General features: G+C 43.9%; 1 protein-coding gene and 1 long non-coding RNA gene across 2 annotated transcripts in view; one reads left to right on the forward strand and one right to left on the reverse strand.

Moving 5' to 3' along the window:
- The window catches only part of LOC139565945 (calcium/calmodulin-dependent protein kinase type 1D-like), a 65,945-nt gene that overhangs the window by 18,654 nt on the left and 32,037 nt on the right, over positions 1 to 15,254 (reverse strand). Inside the window, exons 2-3 of the mRNA XM_071386653.1 lie at positions 3,842 to 3,973; positions 779 to 853 (exon numbers count right to left, since the gene is read on the reverse strand). Coding sequence (XP_071242754.1) covers positions 779 to 853; positions 3,842 to 3,973 — 207 coding nt within the window. The remainder of the gene's footprint in view (positions 1 to 778; positions 854 to 3,841; positions 3,974 to 15,254) is intronic.
- Positions 12,621 to 12,995, forward strand: LOC139565960 (uncharacterized). The gene is made up of 2 exons (XR_011673017.1): positions 12,621 to 12,724; positions 12,827 to 12,995. It is a non-coding gene; the product is annotated as an uncharacterized lncRNA (long non-coding RNA).

Genomic DNA, 15,254 nt, shown 5'->3' on the forward strand with positions numbered 1-15,254 from the left:
GTGAGGGGGGAGGAGAACAGGGGTGAGATTGAAGAAAGGAGAAGAGAGAGACATGAGGGGAGGATGAGAGGCAGAAGACTGAAGTGAAAGACGGTTCTGATGGGTGGGTGTTTTCCTCCTCTGTTCTCAATTCAACAGCCTGTTAGCACTGAAACTAATAACATTAAGTGTGCCGTGACTCAGCAATAAACAAAATGAAATGATCAAAGTTAAGAACTGCTCTACTTTCCTGCACACACACTTACATAACTCACAACACATTTTAATCCATAACTCACACGCCCTCCTCCGCAGACTGATATAACTCCAGCTGATTAATGTGGCCAGGAGTGCATAGTGGCACGTTAGCCTTGCTGTAACGTTAGAGTAACGTTATGTAAACGTTAGCTGAGCGCTACGAGCCAGGTCCCATTCCCTCTCCTGTCGACCGTCTTAATGGAAGTCTAATTGGAGTAATGAGGGCTTATAAAGTGTGTGTATGTGTGAGTGTGTAAGCTAAAACCGTCACCCCCTGCCCCATTCCTCAGTGCTGAGTCAGTCTGAGGGTACGGCAGGTCAGGGACAGACAGACAGACAGACAGACAGACAGACAGACAGACAGACAGACAGACAGACAGACAGACAGACAGACACAGAGAGAGAGAGAGAGAGAGAGAGAGAGAGAGAGAGAGAGAGAGAGAGAGAGAGAGAGAGAGAGAGAGAGAAAACTTACAGCTAGCGGCATGATCAGGTAGAGGTGGTTGAATGGAGAAGAGAGAGAGACAGAGAGAGAACTTACAGCTGCATGATCAGGTAGAGGTGGTTGGAACTCTCATAGATGTCTTCCAAAGCTACTATGTTCTCATGCTTGATTCTGGAGGGACAGAAAACACGGACAATGTTAGTATATTAGTCATGTACAACTATAACCCTTTAAACAGATTATCAGATCCCAGACTATCTACACCCCCTTTACCTCAGCTCTAGAGTAATCTCAAACACTTACTAAACATAAGCTCTTTCTCCCTCCGTCTCTCCCTCCCTCCAACACCATATTCAGGCCTGGTCATGGTATGGTAATTGCCATGGTAACTGCTCCATGGTGAAAGTGTATAATGTGTACACACGGGACATGCTTGTGCTGCTGTGGTGGTGGTCTGTGTGCTTGTGTGTCTGTCTGTATGCATGTGTGCCACATGACCCATTTGCCGATGATGTTATTGCAAAGGGGAATAATACTGTACACACCTGGCGCGCACACACACAGGAAGCGTGAGCAGGTGGGGAGTTCAGTACGTACATTAGGAGTGTGTGAGATCTCTGAGCTCGTAGCGAGCGGTGGAGCGTAGAGATATGAGTCATAGACAGTCTGAGGAAAGATGGCTGAGATGAGAACACCAGGGAGAATAATGTGTGTTTAAACTCTCTCTGGGATCATGGAAGGGTAAAGCAGATGGGAACCTAAGAGTAGAGATAGAGGATTCCTGATCTCCTCTCATTACATGACAAATCCTTCCACAGTTAATGCCTTATTATTTGACAACTGATTCTCTGTGTCTTAGAGAAGGCCGTGTGTGTGTGTACGTGCGTGTGTGTGTGAATCCCTGTTCAGCGGCAGGATCCAAATAAACTAGTAGGCGACAGAGTGGGCAGAGACTGTGGCACGACACTATACCCCAACTTCACATAAAGGGAGAGAGCCTGATTATATCTTTATGAATGTGTGTGTACCAGTTCTCTATTTTTGACGCATGTGTGTTTCTGAATGTGTGTACACACATGACCACTTGAAGTGTATACATATATACTACAAAAGTATGTGGACACTTGCTCGTCAAACATTTCCTTCCAAAATCATGGGCATTAATATGGAGTTGGTCCCCCTTTCACTGCTATAACAGCCTCCACTCTTCTGGGAAGACTTTCCACTAAATGTTGGAACATTGCTGCGGGGACTTGCTTCCATTCAGCCACAAGAGCATTAATGAGGTCGGGCACTGATGTTGGGCGATTAGGCCTGGCTCACAGTCGGCGTTCCAATTCATCCCAAAGGTGTTTGATGGGGTTGAGGTCAAGGCTCTGTGCAGGCCAGTCAAGTTCCTTCACACCGATCTCAACAAATCATTTCTGTATGGACCTCGCTTTGTGCACCGGGGCATTGTCATGCTGAAACAGGAAAGGTCCTTCTCCAAACTGTTGCCACAAAGTTGGAAGCACAGAATTGTCTAGAATGTCATTGTATGCTGTAGCATTAAGATTTCCCTTCACTGGAACTAAGAGGCCTAGCCGAACCATGAAAAAACAGCCCCAGGCCATTATTCCTCCTCCACCACATTTTACAGTTGGCACTATGCATTGGGGCAGGTAGCGTTCTCCTGGCATCCACCATTCCCAGATTACTCCGTCGGACTGACAGATGGTGAAGCGTGATTCATCACTCCAGAGAACACGTTTCCACTGCTCCAATGGTGGCTAGCTTTACACCACTCCAGCCAGATCTTATGCTTGTGTGAGGCTGCTCGGCCATGGAAACCCATTTCATGAAGCTCCCGACAAACAGTTATTGTGCTGATCTTGCTTCCAGAGGCAGTTTGGAACTCGGTAGTGAGTGTTGCAACCGAGGACAGACAATTTCTACACGCTACGCGCTTCAGCACTCGCCGGCCCCGTTCTGTGAGCTTGTGTGGCCTACCACTTCGCTGCTGAGACGTTTCTGCTTCTAGAAGTTTCCACTTCACAATAACAGCATTTACAGTTGACCGAGGCAGCTCTAGCAGGGCAGACATTTGACAAACTGACTTGTTGGAAAAGTGTCATCCTATGACGGTGCCACGTTGAAAGTCACTGAGCTCTTCAGTAAGGCCATTCTACTGCCAATGTTTGTCTATGGAGATTGCATGGCTGTGTGCTTGATTTTACATTCTGTCAGCAACGCGTGTGGCTGAAACACCCAAATCCACTCATTTGAAGGGATATCCACATACTTTTGTATAAATAGTGCACATGTGAATGACAATGTTTGGGTATAAAGCATTGACCCTGAGGAGGTGTGTCTTGTGACCTCTGCAGGCCATATTAGCCTGTCAATCAGCTGGTTGCCAGGAGATGCTGAGAGTGGCAGAAAGCCGAAGGTCAAACATGGAAGGCGTCAGAGGCTAGGCCACACCCCCCCTCCACTGACTGGATCACCGTGACAACACCTATCCCGCATGAATATTGTCAGGGTCAGTGGTGTCCTGCCTGTCCCTAGGGAACACGCATGGTATTCTGCAATAATAACACCAACACATACTGTAGCCGCCTACTTCTGGACAGTGAGTGACTGAGTGAGTGAGTCAGACCTTGTGGAACTACTGAGCATTGGGCCAGATCCAAGGTGATATCTGACCACACACACACACAAGTCCAAGTCCAAGTCCAAGCAGTGGAGAGGGATTACTGTATTATCCAGTGACGTGGAGATGCATATCTTTGGTTTTATCCCCTGGTGTGTGTGTGTCTGTGTTCATACAGGTCTATACTCAGCTACCTGACAATATGTATGAATAATATGTGTAAAATACATCATGTGTTCCTCACTGGAAGAACGGATTAGAAGGTACATTCAGTACAGTATCAGTGCTCTGGACACAAGGTAGCTAAGCAAAGAAATAGAAGACAGAGAGGATGTTTTTTATAGTCGCTACCTACCTTAATCTCCTGTTCTGTCAGTGTGACTGTGGACCATGACCTAAAGATAACAGTGAATGGGGAGTAGTGGGAGGGATGCAAGCGTGATGCGCGGTGGTGAAGGGTGCCGGTGTTTCCGTTCGGTCGCCAGGGTAACAGGTGTTAGGGAGGAGAAGGTAGGTGGGAGACTTACTTGCGGAGCACGTTGATCTCGTTCTCGATGCTGCTCTCTTTCCCCTTCAGGGCCTTCTTGGGGATACACTTCACAGCAAACATCTTCCCTGTAGACCTCTCCTGGGCCAACACCACCTCAGAGAATGCCCCGCTAAGAGAGAGAGAGAAAGAAAATATTTGATTAATCAATTAGCAATTGTGTAAGACAGTTCAACACAAGTACAGATACTAAACACAGACATGAAACAGCAAACAAGTTAACAAGGTTTCCATGAGAGAGCGAGAGAGAGGTTGCGGCGGGGAGCTAGAGAGAGGGATTTATGAAGCGTAGTTCATTAATGCAGTCTCAGCTACATGAATCTCATTGTTCTCTGTCCAGCTCATCTGAAACCCTCCAAACCACTCACTCACTATATCACCATCTCCAACACATCTCCAACACACTTCACAGCCACTCAGCTATCACTCTATTGCTCTCTCCATCGCCGTCTACTCTCTCTCTCATTTCTCTTTATTTATCACTCTCTCGTTGTCCTTCACTCATTGTTTCATGTTCAATCGCTCTATAATATGCTTGATCTCCTCCTTATCCTTTGTCCCAGTTCTCTTGGTCTCTCTCGCTCTCCCTTTCTCCACAGTTCATGTTTATTCTCACTATGTTCTCTCCTCCATATATCGGCTCCCTTCTTCCCACTTCCTCTCCTTCTCTCCCTGCCCCTCCCTCACCTTGTTTTCCTGCTGCGTTCTTCTTGTTAGCTCGGTAGGAAATCAAATTTCATATCTGGTTTGCTTTCATTCATCAGCTGACTAATGGTCCATGCTGCTATGTCAATCAGCAATGAAGGAACGAGGGGAGAGACAGGGTACACATCCTCCCTCTTCCTCTCCACTATTATTCTATTCTTCCGTTCCACGCCTCTCCTCTTCCCGCTCTCGTCGTTCCTGCCTTTGGGACATGGTGCTGGTTATGAATTAATTCATACTTCCTTTCCTCCCTCCTTTCTGTCCTTCTATTTCACTCTGCTGATGGCCTTTACATAAGGCACAACAAGCATGACAACATCATTTTGGAAAGTGTACAATTTTAGTAATACATTATTAATATAACCTTGGTAATATTCAACCTATCTTAGTGTGTGTGTGTGTGTGTGTGTGTGTGTTTAGTGCTAGAGTCCAGATAGCCCTAGAGCCATTTAGAAGCCCCCATTTGTTGATGACCGCCGACTCCAAGACATCACCATCTGACACTACAGATGAAAAGCTCTAAAAACACTGACGCAGAGATAAAACAGCAATGCAGGCCTGTCGCTTTGTTACACACCACACACACACTCCCTTTCATTTGTGATTCGCAATTACAAACTGGATAGTTCTGGTTCCGCTTGATGGTTGGCCGATTATTCACAAAATCATGGTCTCAGAGTGTTCGCTCGGTATCGCACACGTTTCAATTACTATTGCCAGAGACATAACAGCCAGGCATTAATCGGGAAAGCACACATGATTCTCATACATCTCCCTCCTCAGTCCTTCTTTTCTCCTAGCCTCCATCGCTATCCTCTCTTCCTCCATTTCTCTCTCTGTTGGAATCCTTCTTCTCCCCTATATTTCTTCTCACATTTATCACCAAAAGAGTATTCCCTTCTCCACACCTCACCTCCTCTTCTCTCACTCCCTCTGCCCTTTCGCTGAGTTGCTCACACATCTGTCACACTGGCAGCTGATCTTATTGGGTGTTCAGGTCTCTTCATGTGAAGAAGGTTTATTCTCAATGGAAACTAGTAACAGACCCATTGAAGCTAATCAAAGCACACACAGCCTTATAGAATACTATAAACACATTAAAACAAGTGATCTGTGATTAAGCTGGGTGCTGGTCATGTCACTTTTACTCAGTGCATGAACGAATGAAGCGAGAGCACACACCTGCTACACACCTTACAGAGGGGTCTGAACTGACCTCCAAACTGTACTAAGATCTCCTGCTCCCTAATCCACCATAATCCCTCTCCTACCAGCATGACCTGGGAGCACACACATACACCCCTTCTTACCCAGGGCGAGGTCACCCAGCCTCCACCCATCTCCCTGGGCTGCAAGAGCCAGCTGGTGTCACACACACACACACACACACACACACACACACACACACACACACACACACACACACACACACACACACACACACACACACACACACACACACACACACACACACACACACACACACACACACACACACACACACACACACACACACACACACACACACACACACACACACACACACACACACACACACACACACACACACACACACACACACACAGTCCCATTAGGAAGGCTAGGACTGGGTCACCATCTCTATATACTATGAATGTGTATTTAGTCACTGTCCAGGGAGAAGGAAAGAGACCGACCACATACCGTCAAACCAAAATGCCACAAAAGACAGGGAAGGAGAGAGAAGAGGAAACAGGAGATAGAGACATATACAGTAGAAATGGGAGAGAAGAGAGGGAGGCACGCGTGGGTGAATCCTGTAATTGATAGAGAGAGAATCCTGTGTGTGGGTTTGAGACAGAGAAGAGCTGTATGTGTGAATGAGACCAATAAGAGAAAAGCTGAACGGCGGTGCTGCAGTACAAGACAACCTTTAAAGCATTCACAAAGAGCAGAGATAGAGCCACCACAGGGTACATACAGTACAGTATCAACCCCGTCGATTGGCTGGAAATCTCTTTTTATAAATTTTTTTGGACAGGGAGCAGAGGGATAGTGTAATACAGCATCTCCCAGCTGTGTTCACACACAAAGGGGCTTTGAGTGTGTGTGTGTGTGTGTGTGTGTGTGTGTGTGTGGCTTTTGGGAGTTGACTAGGTGTTATGCAGTTCAAGTTTGGCCCTGCTGCTATTGCAGTTGATGGCGACATTGGGCGATTTCATTTCCTCAGGTGTATAAACCTGGGTAATTGTCTCAGCGAGGCTCCAGTGGGTCTGTGATTGCATTGAATGGAAACTACATGGGCAGCCTGCAGCCAGTGTAGAGTGTGAGTGTCACTCTTAGACAGATATCCATTGTGGCAGGTCCTCTTGCTTAACGGGGGCCCAATTGAATAATGCTGGCGCTAAGTGATCTCTCCTACAGAGACAAAGATAGGCTCTCACATGGGAGAAGCATGCACAGGCAGACATGCACACAGATGCATGTGTGAGTGTGTGTAAATATTTTCCCAAGGGAAGAGTTGTCAAAATCAGACACACATCCTGGGTTTCTCCTCTAAAGAGAGAGTGTCTTTGTCTCAGAGAGAGAGAACTATAATAGACTCACAACGTGACAGTGACACAATAACACTGATACAGACATGCAGGATTAGTGGCGTCCCCATTAAATACAGTGGCATTAGGGGGGCTGATTGAGTGGCTGCTTTAACCCTCCTGTGACTACACTACCTAGAAGCCTCTATTGTCATTCCATTCCATGCCTGTGCTCAGCTGCAAGCTGTAATGCTTGGTTTCCTCTGAGCAAGTGTCAGAAGCATTTTGCATTTGATTGCATTTGCATTGATTTTGTATCTTTATTTTTGTACCTTTATTTATAGATACAGATATAACAAAAACAGTACAACCCCAACCCCTCATCCATCCATCCATCAAGGCATCTATAAAAGTAAGTTAAATGTTTCTGTTAAAAACAGAAACAAACAGTAAGAAACAAAAAATAATTGGGAAAAAAAGTGATATAAAAATTCTTAACAGCACAAATGGCCACTAGAACAGACATGACTGCTTACCAAAACTACGCAAGTTACACTAAGTAAAAGACAGGCTCTCCATGTATTGTATTAATGGGGACCAGGTTAAGTCTAACTTTTGTTGGGACCCATGCACAGTGTACCTGACCTTCTCCAGAGGCAGAGATGACATCACCTCCTTAACCCACTGCATAACGGAGGGCGGCTATGCAGACTTCCAGTGAAAGAGGACAAGGCGGCGAGCTAGCAGCTTTCGCATTTGCCTGATGCGTGGTAGCATTCTGGTCTAGGGGAAGTACACCAAAAATGTCAGTGACCGGTTGGGCCTAACAGTTCTATTACACACATAAGAATGCCTCAAAAATGGGTTCCCAGAGTCCACTCAAAGATTGGCATGACCAAAACATATGTCCCACAGTTGCTGGACTCTGGTGGCATCTCAAACACTTGGGGTCAACATTTGGGTATATTTTTGCCAATCTGTCATTTGAGTAATGGAGACGGTGCAAAACCTTTAACTGAATAAGCCCATGCCTTATGCAAAATGATGATGTGTGGATACGTTCAATACATCGTCGGGGAGATTGCCACCTATGTCTTGCTCCCATGCAGATTTTGTATTTGCAAAGGAAGGCAGATTCATGTCCTGTATTATGTCGTATAATGTGGAGATTGGGCCCTTCAGATAAGGGTTAAGATCTTGTTTGCAGGTATCTAAAAAAGTGGGTATTGGGAATATTATGGTCAACCCTCAGAGTATCGAATGGGACGAATGTGTTGTCAACAAATAGGTCACAAAAAAAACAAACACCAGACCGTTCCTATGCCAGAACTGGAATGCCGTGTCAATCTGTGACGCTGGGAAGAGATGATTAGATGTTCATGGAGAGAAGCCGCTCACTTGTTTAAGGCTAAAGTGACTTCAGAATTGGACCCACATTTTAAGGGAGTTCTTAACAATGTGGTTCAAAACATGGGTACCAAAGTTCATGGGCATTGGGGAGCACAGGAGCGAGACTGGAGAAGTTGGAAGGCTTGACTGTAACTCCATGATGGCCCAAGTTAGACCATCCTTGTTTTCAAATGTAGAAACCCAATAAACACATTTAGATATATTTGCTGACCAGTAGTAGTGTAAAAATGTGGGAGGTCCAGCCCGCCTGCAGGCTTAGGTCTCTCTAGATATACCTTTCTCATTTGTGGACTTGACTTATTTCAAATGAAGTTGGAAATGCAGCTGTCCAGTTGTTTGAACATCAATATCGGCAGAAAAATGGGAATAATTTGGAATAAGTAGAAAAACCTAGGTAGTACAGTCATCTTAACAGAATTAATGTGAACTGTTAATGAAATGGAAAGAGACGACCACCTTATGAAATCCTGCTTAGTGCGCTCCAGGAGTGTTTTGAAGTTATGTTTAAACAGAGCCTTAAATGAGTGTGACCTTTATCCACAAATAAGTAAAGACCTAATTCATTTTATTTATTTGACCTTTATTTAACTAAATTCTTATTTTCAATGACGGCCTAGGAACAGTGAACTGCCTGTTCAGGGGCAGAACGACAGATTTTTACCTTGTCAGCTCGGAGATTCAAACTTGCAACCTTTAGGTTACTAGTCCAACGCTCTAACCACTAGGCTACCCTGCCGCCCCAAATGCTCCACCTTAAATGGGAAATTGGCATACCCAATTCCTTCTAACTGATTAATGGGGAGCACACTTTTTGTTAGGTTTAACTTATAACCAGAGAATGTCCCAAAACCTTGTAGCATGTCCAAGAGATAGGGTATAGACTCCACAGGGTTAGAGATGTGTAAAAGATTGTCTGCATATAAGGACACCTTGAGAGTTATGTTGCCCCTTAGTATTCCCTTAATCCTCTCCTCTGCCCACAGGGCGATAGCAAGAGGCTCAATAGCCATATCCAATAGGAAAGGGGATAAACAGCAACCCTGCCTGGCCCCCCTGTGGAGAAGGATGTAGCTGGAGGTAACATTGTTGGTGCGAACAGAAGCCACTGGGGACGAAATCTTAATCCAGGAAAGGAATGACGGGCCAAACCCAAATCTCTCTAGTACTATAAATAGATATTCCAACTCAACCCGATCGAAAGCCTTTTCAGCATCAAGCGCGATGACAACCTCTGGCTGTTGAGTTGAGTGGGCAGTATAAGGAACATTAAAATAGCTGGCGCATATTATAGAAAGATTACCTACCGAGAGAAATCCAGTTTGGTCAGAGTTAATTATATTAGGCATCACTGTTTCTAAACGGCATGAAATGACCTTAGTGAGAATTTTATAAAATCGCAGCAAAAAAAGGCTTACAGGGTGGTATGAACCACAATCTAGGGAATTCTAGTCTTTTTTAAGCAAAACCGAAATAGTCGCCTGGGTAAGTGTCTGGGGCAGTTTCTGACTAGAAATTATTTCATTGTACATTGAGCTGAGGATAGAGGATAATTTAAAGAAAGCTTTATAAAATTCAATAGGGAGGCCATCAGGCCCAGGGGCTTTACCGCTCTGCATGGACTGGATTGCCAGAGTAGCTTCATCATCACTTATTGAGGCATCCATGTTGGTTTGTTCATCTGAATTGAGACATGGGATGTCCAGATGGTCTAGAAATGCAGGCATACGAGGTATGTCAGGAAGAGCCTCTGACGAGTAAAGAGCAGAACAGAATTGCTTAAATTGATTGTTGATTTCCTTGGGATTGGTAGAAGTTAAATCAGCTGCAACACAGATTTCAGGTATGGCGCTACTAGCAGCGGATTGTCAAAGACGGTGAGAAATTGCCAGCTTTCTCTTAGTGTTCATAGTGGAAAGATTGCTACACCAATCAGAATTTGACAGTTTCTCTTTGTAGAGTTCAGGAGTCGGAGAAGAGGTATATCTGTTGTCCACATCTAGAATGAGTTGAGATAGCTCCAATAAGTGTTTGGTGCGCTGTTTGTTGTCAAACACTGTGTATGAAATAATTTGGCCCCTTAGATAAGCTTTTAACGACTCCCACACAGTGAGACACATCAGGGGTGCAGTTGATCTGTAAAAAGACAACAATGTGAGTCGCTATGTATTTTTTAAACTCACTACAGGTTAGTAGTAGTGGCACAGTACTGTCCGGAAAGCGGATATCTAGCTGGACAGTGCTATGGTCAGAGATTACGATGCTATGATATTGGCTATTAGTTACAAAAGGAAGAATTCTATTGTCCAGTAGGAAAAAATTAATCCTAGCGTATGAGCAGTGAACTGGAGAAAAAAAGGAGTACTGTTTAGCAGTGGGATTGCGCCTCCTCCATGGATCAGACAATTTATAGGATTCTGGGCTTCGGTCTGGATCTGTCTAGACTTGGATGTAATACACAATTGAAATCTCCGCCCAATATCAAATGATGAGAGTTAAGGTTGGGAAATGTTGCGATGAGGTCAGATAAAAATTGAGCGTCATCCCAATTAGGACCATAGAGGTTAGTCAGAATAACCTGTGTGCTAAACAATTTCCCCATCCCTATATCTGCCATTAGTATCTGAAATTACTTTGGAGGAGACAAACGGGGTGCCTTTTCTGATAAGGATGGCTGCCCCTCTGGCCTTAGCACCAAAGTTGGAGTGAAGTATTTGGTCTACTCATCCTCTCTTTAGTTTATCAAGGTCGCTGGACCGGATATGGGTCTCTTAGAGAAAAACAATGTCCGGACTTAAGGATTTAAGATGAGCATACACTCAGCTACACTTGACCACCTGGTTAATTCCTTTCACGTTCCAGCTGATAAAGCATGTGGAGCCTAGAGTATGTGAATTAGGCATAGTCATAGTAATCAGAAATGAATGTTAGTACAATCACATGGCCAGTGTGCTGAAAGGTTAGAGTAATAAAACATAAATAAAAGAAAAAACTGCTAAAAACTACAAAATACCCAGAAGAAAACCTTGGACCCCTATGCTGGCCTTCCCCCTGTTGGAAGGCTGCATCTACCTCTCCTAGACTAGAGCAAAATGATACCTTCCATGTTCAACTGAACCTCGGTAGAGCTCTATCCAGGGCGAACATAATCAAGTTTACACCTACGGAAGAGATTCTGGCCATCGTGGGTGATGGGAGCCGCTCGCGCTGCCTTACGGAAGACATCCTCCTTCTTCTGAAGGTAGTGGAATTTAACTACTATGGGTCTGGGCGGCTCACCATTCATCGGTGCGAACTGTATGCTTCTGTGCGCATGGTCAATATTGTGGGTGTCTCGAGTACCTCTCTCATGCCAAAAATGTGACCGTTCCCCTGGCGCTGTCTGTTCTCGAGATCCTCAACCTTGGAAGTAAGTTTGACGACATCTGATGATAGCCGGGTGACTTGCTCTTCCAGTGTCACCACTTTGTTGGAGTAAATATTTGCGCCATCTTCCAGGCTATTCAGACAGGTGCCATGTCTCGCCAAGTCTTCATTAACGGAGTCGATCTTTATGTTGACCTCGGTGGCAAGAGTAGCTATTTGTGAGGATAGGTCAGTGGATAATGACTCCACCTTAGCCAGCACAGTCTGTTCAGATGTAATGATAGCCACCATTAGCATGGCTCAGTCGGGGGGGAATCAGTCCATGTCTGGTGAGCGCGAGGCTTCAACAGAGGCCTGCTCCTTTGTGGCCCGCGACCAGTATCGACATTTTACAATTGAAAGGCCAAAAATTTCAGGAAAAAAAAAGCAAGATTAGTAAATTGGGTTCGATACCAAATTAAATACAGCTAAATTAACACGGTGGGGAGGTGTTGGTTAGGTATTAATAGTAAATTGTTCTCCCTGGATCGGAGCACCGAGAAAACATGGGGGGCGCTGCCCCCTTTGATTTTGTATCTTACTATAAGTTCACTGTAATGTCCAGAGTTGTCAACTAACATGGACATGTATTGTAAATGTCACGAATCCCGCTTCCTGAGTCTGTTTTTGCCTGTGTTCTGTCCTGGAGTGTTTTTCCGGTGTCCTGGAACGTACCCTGTCTGGTTGCCGGGCGACGTAGCTAGTTGGGAGATCTCCGATTACCCGCACCTGTATCCCATCAGCTATCTGCACACCTGGTCCTGATCATCACCCCTCCACTTCATAAGCTCTGACCTGCCATCCATTCCCTGCCGGATCGTTAGCCATGAACAGTATGTTGTGCCAGCGTATCAGCCTCCAGTTTGATAGAGTTTGTTTTGTTGTTTTGTACGTCTTGCTTGCCTTGAACTTACCTCCGTTTGTTCTGTCTACAGTCATTCACCCGGAACACTCACCCCATCCCTGCCTGGTCGTCGGTGGCTTCTGTTACTCCCTTGGATCTGCCTATTCACTCCCATCAACTCACCTCCGCTGCCCGCTCCACCACCTGGATCTTTCTACCTCTACGTTTAAACTTGTAAATAAATACTCACCTTCGTCCTACTCTCCTTGTCCTGGTCTGCTTCTGGGTTCTACTTTAGAAAACCGTGACAGTAAATGTCTATTTATAGTGTGTATGGAATATTAACTTCTGATTCATATCCACTATACAATCGAGTAATATATCATATCACTAACATTTTCCAAAACTGAGATATGGTTCTTCGGTTGAAGGGTTCAGTTGTTAGTGTACACTTTTACTCAGTTCTCACTTTAAAATATATCCCAAACAATAACCATTGATTTCAAAAGTTTAACATACAATACAGATCTATCTACAAGGACTACTTTTAACAATTTCCACAGAAAATTTTACAAAAACGAATTTAGTGGAAGAACTGTGCAAAGGCCAACTTTGGTAACGGAATCTATCTCCGGTTTCTATTCAACCAAGTTCTCAAATCTAACCCACTTGCTCCAAATTAAGATTCAAATATGTCTGCAGAAAGAATGGGTTGTCAGATATGACATGCTACCTTGAATTTGAACAAATCTCTTTTGGTTATTGAACTATAGTAAGTGAAGTAGATTTTACACCAGGTAACGGAATAACACCTAGAGCCCATTGTTGTAGGAAGCTGCTATAGACCAAGTGCTAACAGTCAGTATCTGGATAATATCTGTGAAATGCTTAATAATGTAAGTGATATCAACAGAGAGGTATATTTTCTGGGTGATTTAAATATTGACTGGCTTTCATCAAGCTGCCCACTCAAGAAAAAGCTTCAAACTGTAACCAGTGCCTGCAACCTGGTTCAGGTTATCAGTCAACCTACCAGGGTAGTTACAAACAGGAATGAAATCATAAACATGTATTGATCACATCCTTACTAATGCTGCAGACATTTGCTTTGAAGCAGTATCCAAATCCATCGGATGTAGTGATCACAATATAGTAGCCATATCAAGGAAAACCAAAGTTCCAAAGGCTGGGCCTAATATAGTGTATAAGAGGTCATACAATAAGTTTTGTTGTGATTCATATGTTGATGTAAAGAATATTTGCTGGTCTGTGTAATGAGGAGCAACCAGACGCTGCACTTGACAGATTTATGAAATTGCTTGTTCCAGTTACTAATAAGCATGCAAACATAAAGAAAATTACTGTAAAAACTGTTAAATCCCTGTGGATTGATGAGGAATGGAAAAATGTTATGGTTGAGAGGATAACACTAAAAGAAATGGCAAATAAATCTGTCTGCACAACTGATTGGCAAACGTACTGCAAATTGAGAAATCATGTGACTAAACTGAATAAAAGAAGGAACTATACTATGAAACAAAGATAAAAGATATAAAGAACGATAGTCAAAAGCTTTGGAGCACCTAAAATGAAATTATGGACAAAAGGCAAACTCAGCTGCATCATTCAGATGCCTCATTAAATAACAAAACCCACTGATCTTGCCAATGAAAAAAATGATTAAAGTAATTGGCAAAATTAGCATTTGTTGCTGGCATGTCATGCCTAACACTACACATTCAAGTATAACTGATACAATTATGAAAGACAAGCACTGTCATTTTGAATTCCGTAAATTGAATGTGGAAGAGGTGAAAAAAATGGTCTATCAACAATGACAAGCCACTGGAGTCTGACAACTTGGATGGAAAATTACTGAGAATAACAGCGAACATTTGCCACTCCTATTTGCCATATCTTCAAACCTAAGCCTACTAAAAAGTGTGACCTCAGGCCTGGAGGGAAGCAAAAGTCATTCCTCTACCCAAGAATAGTAAAGCCCCCTTTACAGGCTCAAATAGCCAACCAATTAGCCCGTTACCAAACCTTAGTAAAGGTTGGAAAAAAATGGTGTTTGACCAGATACAATGCTATTTACTGCAAACAAATTGACAACAGACTTTCAGCACACTTATAGGGAAAGACATTCAACAAGCAGGGCACTTACACAAATTAATGATGATTGGCTGAGAGACATTATGGTAAAAATATTGTGGGTGCTGTTTTGTTAGACTTCAGTGCGGGTTTTGACATTATCGATCATAGTCTGCTGCTGGAAAAACATATGTGTTATGGCTTTACACCCCCTGCTGTAATGGAGGAATTCCCCAGGGTAGCTGTTTAGGCCCCTTGCTTTTTTCAATCTTTACTAATGACATGCCACTGGCTTTGATTAACGATGACTCAACATTATTCACTACAGCGAGTAAAATTACTGCAACACTTAATAAAGAGCTGTAGTTAGTTTCAGAATGGGTGGCAAAGAATAAGTCATAAATATTACAAAAACTAAAAGCATT

This window comes from Salvelinus alpinus, chromosome 37, assembly GCF_045679555.1.
Source record: "Salvelinus alpinus chromosome 37, SLU_Salpinus.1, whole genome shotgun sequence".
Lineage (NCBI taxonomy): Eukaryota > Metazoa > Chordata > Actinopteri > Salmoniformes > Salmonidae > Salvelinus > Salvelinus alpinus.